This window comes from Eucalyptus grandis, chromosome 4 (genome assembly GCF_016545825.1).
Source record: "Eucalyptus grandis isolate ANBG69807.140 chromosome 4, ASM1654582v1, whole genome shotgun sequence".
Taxonomy (NCBI): domain Eukaryota; kingdom Viridiplantae; phylum Streptophyta; class Magnoliopsida; order Myrtales; family Myrtaceae; genus Eucalyptus; species Eucalyptus grandis.
Genome location: NC_052615.1, coordinates 14,495,212 through 14,500,527, shown reverse-complemented (window position 1 = coordinate 14,500,527; position 5,316 = coordinate 14,495,212). Strand labels below are relative to the sequence as shown.

General features: G+C 40.1%; 1 protein-coding gene across 1 annotated transcript; it reads right to left on the bottom strand.

The window, feature by feature from the left end:
- Positions 1–655: 655 nt before the first annotated feature.
- On the bottom strand, positions 656–4,752 carry LOC108954034 (G-type lectin S-receptor-like serine/threonine-protein kinase RKS1). Its single transcript, XM_018871946.2, is given in 9 exon segments — positions 656–1,047; positions 1,050–1,212; positions 1,306–1,456; positions 1,654–1,828; positions 1,831–1,890; positions 1,978–2,188; positions 2,489–2,694; positions 3,062–3,184; positions 3,386–4,752. Coding segments are annotated over 9 exon segments (2,499 nt in total). The 5' UTR covers positions 4,656–4,752; the 3' UTR covers positions 656–907.
- Positions 4,753–5,316: the final 564 nt, after the last annotated feature.

The following is a 5,316-nucleotide window of genomic DNA, read 5'->3' as shown; positions in this document are numbered from 1 at the left end:
CATATTGTATTAAAGTATGCAGGTATACTTCACTTCAAGGAAGGTTCTTATGACATGGAAATTCAGGACTAATCATGAAACTATGCTGGAATAATTTTTTTTTTTTTTAAGTTCTATTGAATAAGAGGCTTAGAGACTGAGATTGTCTTTTTGTCATCATCAATCCTTGATAAGATGTGAGCACGCATCAGCATAACATATCCGCCCGAAAATAAGTAGACTAATGATAATTTTTCTTTTATGATTGGTCCTTTAGACAACAAAACTCTGTAGAATTCGAAAAAGGTAAGGTCGCCAATTAGGAATACAATCAATTCACTTAAATTTGTTACGATGACATTAAGAAGTGTTAACGAAGAAGTGAGTGAAAAGATCTAAAACGTATGATTCGAGAAGACCCGTTGCTTAGAGTCAGTTTCAGGTGACCCTTCGCTCTTAATTCATTAATTTCCACGTTCAAGTTTGTGGGTGAAGCAAGGATCCCTGTCTTCTTGAGAGCAAGGTCTCTATTATGAACTTGTAATGCAAAAATAACGTGAAAAAGGAAAAGGTAAGGGCTTTATTTTTCATCTCTAGATGCAATTTGATAACTTCGGGCAACATAAAATGAGATGGTACAACAATTAGATGATTGTGGGAGAAAGAGAATACTGCAGCAACAGCACTTTACATGTACAAGTCTCTGTTTAAGAGACAAAGATTGAGCTCAATCAATAGATCAAGGAAATTTTTAACAGGAGTCTATTGTACCTAATCTACATATGAACTTTTCTCATACGCACCAGAACTACAACTTACCTCATGTACGACACGATTAGCCTTTAGGTGTCATCTATCTACCAATACAGGAAGTATCTCAATTTCTCAAGTTGAGTAGATTACGCAGTTCACTGGTGGTGGCATGTGACTAACGAGCTTCAAGAACAGTAATTGTAACTCCATTAACGGAACATGTTCTGCTACATCTTGTCTGAATATCTCCAGTGCGGGTGCTCTCGTCGATGAACGCAGGCTGTTTCGGGGATGGAAGTACCGCATCAGCATTCCCAACATGAAGACCACCGTGGACATAGTTGGTCTATCCGACGCATATCTTTGCACGCACAGAAGACCGATTTGAATGCACCTCGATACCATTTCCTTAGAATGTGTCCTGTCAATTGATTTGTCCACAATGTCCATGCATTTTCCTCCTTTCCACAGCTCCCATACCTGGAAATAACACATACCAAACACCTCGGATTGTGACAATGCGACTGGTCAAATTGTGCATAACGTTGAATTATGTAAGAGTTTCATACTTACATGGCCAATTAAATTGCAAAAGGGATTCATATGATAGCACCCACTGTTTCTTTGGCCTGTGATGATCTCTAATAACAAAACTCCATAACTGTACACATCTGATTTTGTAGAAAACCGGCCTTGTAGAGCATACTCTGGTGCCATGTACCCACTACAGAAGCCAAAAGGAGAGAAGTAATCGACATCTCATTCACCATATAAATATCCTTGTTGAAGTTCGGGGGACATAACAAAAGGTTGAAACTTCAGTATGAAAGAAAGTGGTTGGTTGGAGTTCTTTTCTTTTGTTCTAGTTTCTCATTGTTTAATTGGGTGAAGCATAATTTAATGCTCAAGAAAAACACTTACTATGTCCCAACCACGCGCTTCGTTTTTCCTTCAATTTGGTCTCCTCCACAAATCCTCGCTAGCCCAAAATCTGAAATCTTGGGGTTCAATGCAACATCTAGTAAGACATTGCTAACTTTTAAATCTCTGTGGATTATCCTCAGGGTTGAATCCTGATGTAAATACATGAGTCCCGAGCTACCCCATATGCGATTGCATACCTTTTTCCCCAATCCAGAAGTGATCTCTTTGTTTCATCTGGACCAATTTTGGGGATTACCTCAAGTTATTATCCATAATACTAGCTGTAGACGAAAATTCTAGCCATCGGAAGAGATTACTTACCAAAAAGTAATGAATCCAAGCTTTTATTGGGTAGATACTCATAAATTAACAATTTTTCATCTTCTTGAATGCAGCAACCTAAGATTTTCACCAGATTCCGGTGTTGGAGTTTGGCAATTAACATGACTTCATTTTTGAACTCTTCATTTCCTTGTCCGGAATATTTTGAGAGCCTTTTAACCGCTATTTCTGTTCCGTCATTCATCACACCCTGTGAAAATGAACACATCATAAGAATAAGTATTTAGACCTGTCAGATGAAGCCGGTGGCTCAAAAGCTGTTATGAGAAAATATAAGATAGATTAGGTAGTTAAACTTCCTGGGAGGATGCGTTGGTTACTTCATGGGTTTGTGATGAAGGGTAGATAAGAGTTGACACAAGTCACACTCCGAAACCGCATTTTATTCGAGGACATCAATCCCCCTAGGGGACAGACAATTGAAGTTGGCAGAATACACATATTATATCTGATAAACATTTGGATTCAGTTGAATAGGGAGATTGATTACCTTATATACAGATCCAAAACCGCCTTGGCCGAGCTCATTGGCAGAGGAAAAATTGCTTGTGGCTGCAGCTACACTTCCAAAATCAAAGACTGGCAAGTCTGTTTTTCGCCTACCTTTGCTATTTAGGTCTTTCAGACCTGGAATTTGGTCGAAATATGTTGAGCTTGTGGTAACACTAAACAGATGATTACGCCCTCTTCTATCTGCTGTCACACAGTTGAATAAAACACATAAGAAAGAAGCTGAAAGCAATTCTGTACTGCCTATTTTTGGCCGTTCTGGCCAATCTGGAAATTTTTCTGTAGAGGTAGGAACAATACAAATTTTCCCTTCAACAATGACGAATCACAATACAGCATTTTTAATTATCATGCACTGTTTGTGGAGCTTCTTTGATCAAGGTTTCCAGTACTGAAATCAACCACCCTGTAGCTTAAAATCCTGGCTAGATTAGCTCCAGTTTAAATTTAATTGATTTCTTATCCCTAAACATTGAAATGATTACCTACTTGTATAATAGACTGAGTAATGAATATGGCAGAAAAAGCTTCTATCAAGGCAAGATCACCACACCTCTTTTCCTCTTCAACAGAAGGCAGTACACAAGGCAGCCTAAGAGCAGCAACACCAGTACAGATACCGACACTGTTGCCGCCATCACCTTCTTGACAAGAGTACTCCTTTTCCTATAGCGAGCTGTAAAAGAAGGCACAAGAAGTGTGCCGTTGACATGGAACGTGCAAATGTCACAGAAATGAATGCAACAAATGCAGTTTAAACATGACCCATCAGAAGCAAACAGTTTCATCAAGATAAGTGACCGTGAGAAATTGGGACAGCAATTACAAACCCACAGCAGCAGCAAAAGTGTTTGAAGTAGATATTAGCAATGAGTACCTAGGTCAATTGCATCGACCCGCACATATAAATTTTGACCCGAGTCTGAAAATGCTCTTGCATCCACTAAATCTCCATACCATTTGAGGCATCCATATTCCCCCATACTTTCATTTGCACTCGAATAGGCTGTGCAATTGCAATCCCTCAAGCATTCCTGCTCACACTCCTTCAAGCTCAGGTTCATGTTGACATGCACTGTTGAAGTGTCTGGCAACTTCAGCTGTTTCACCTTCACGAAACCTTCCCCACTTTGACACAGTGACACACCTTGCCTCCTCTTGCACCCGCCTGATCCGTCCCTTAAGTACCAATCTCCTGGAGACTTTGGCTCAAATCCAGGCAGGCATGTGCAGTCAAGCTGGTCTGCATTGTTTGCACCACAGTTGCCATTAGACCCACACTGGCCGTAGTAGTCACACTGCTCCTTTGGATAGTATAAAAACATGGTCCACCGCTGCTCTTCATCATGCCATATGAAGTGCTTAACTGACCCTGACTCATGCACCACAGTTCTAGAGATGACCGATGCGTCGACGATGCCATACATATCAGTAACCTCCTCCGCATTAATCACAGTTGTGACATTACTATAGATAAAACCGTAAGCTGTCTTAAGAACGCCAACAGTTACTGGTCCGCCCCGCCAATACGGAGCTCCATCCTTGTAAAGGAAAAACTCTGGGTACCCTGTTGGTTCAAGCCTGTATGAACAACTGCCTGGTGCTGGATCGTCTTTGGATTTCCAAGATGTCACGAAGCGGTTCAAACCAGTTCTCCGGTCCAACCCAAGCTTCATGGACGGAAGAAAGGTGTCTGTGGGATAATCAAAGCTCTGCCAAATAACCACTTTGCTCAAATCATGATTCAAAACCAGATTACCTGAATCCAAAAGCTGAGCAGTAGCAGAATTATTTGAAGTCATAGAGGAAACATTGGTTGACCAAATGGGCAAGCTCCCATTGTTTTCACGGATCACTAAATTTCCATAATGATCAAATGCAAGAACTCCTGAAGTATCGTTCACAGGTTTTTCTCTGTTAGCAACCCAAACAACAGTTCGCTTCGGTTGTCCATAGTACCAAATCCCCACATAACGCAAGCTGGAATTACCAGGGCTGAAGAAACCGAGAGCAAATTTTCTTGCTTGGGAGACTAAGACATCACCATCTTTCATGGGATTGTTTGGAACAAGGGTGTCCAAAGAATCAATCAAATGAAGGAGAAGAAATAAACAAAGGAAGTGTAATGACACTGTTTGAGTGTTCATGTTGTATTTTGATGGGGATGCAACGTGCTTATGTTTCAGGCAAGAAAGCAGAGATATGTCTTCTCTTTATAATCAATAAACCAGAAACTTTTCAATGCGGTCGTGGTTTCAATTGATGAGTGGAACTACCATTTGTGACCGTTCTTGGCAACGGAAAATTCAATAATAAAACCGTACCCCGGGGCAAATACCTCGAAGGGGCGACTTTCACATCACCTGTCCATGCTTGACTCTTCTTCTTCCCTCTATTGGTGCTCCTTTATTCATCATTTATTGACTTCCTTTTTCCTTGCCGATGATTGAGATGCATCATTCCTGGAGACACACAAATTCACATAGACAAGGTACTCCGAGGGTCTGCATTTCCTACGGTTAGAAGTCGATGGAAGACTTATTTACTTGGCCAGTCACATCCTTTCCCGTCTCCTTTTGAAAAGAAACCATATTGTTTAAAACAAGTGTAATTACCTTTTTTAAAAAAAAAAATTTGTTTAAATATCAAAACTTTTAATCGATCACTTAAGTGCCAAAACTTTTCTAAAATGTTCACCTAAATGCTGGATATCCAACTGGCATAGTGCTTGTAGTAAACATTTTTAAAAGAATAATGACATTCAATTAATCGATCAAAAAAAGTTATGACCCTCCAATGAGTATCATA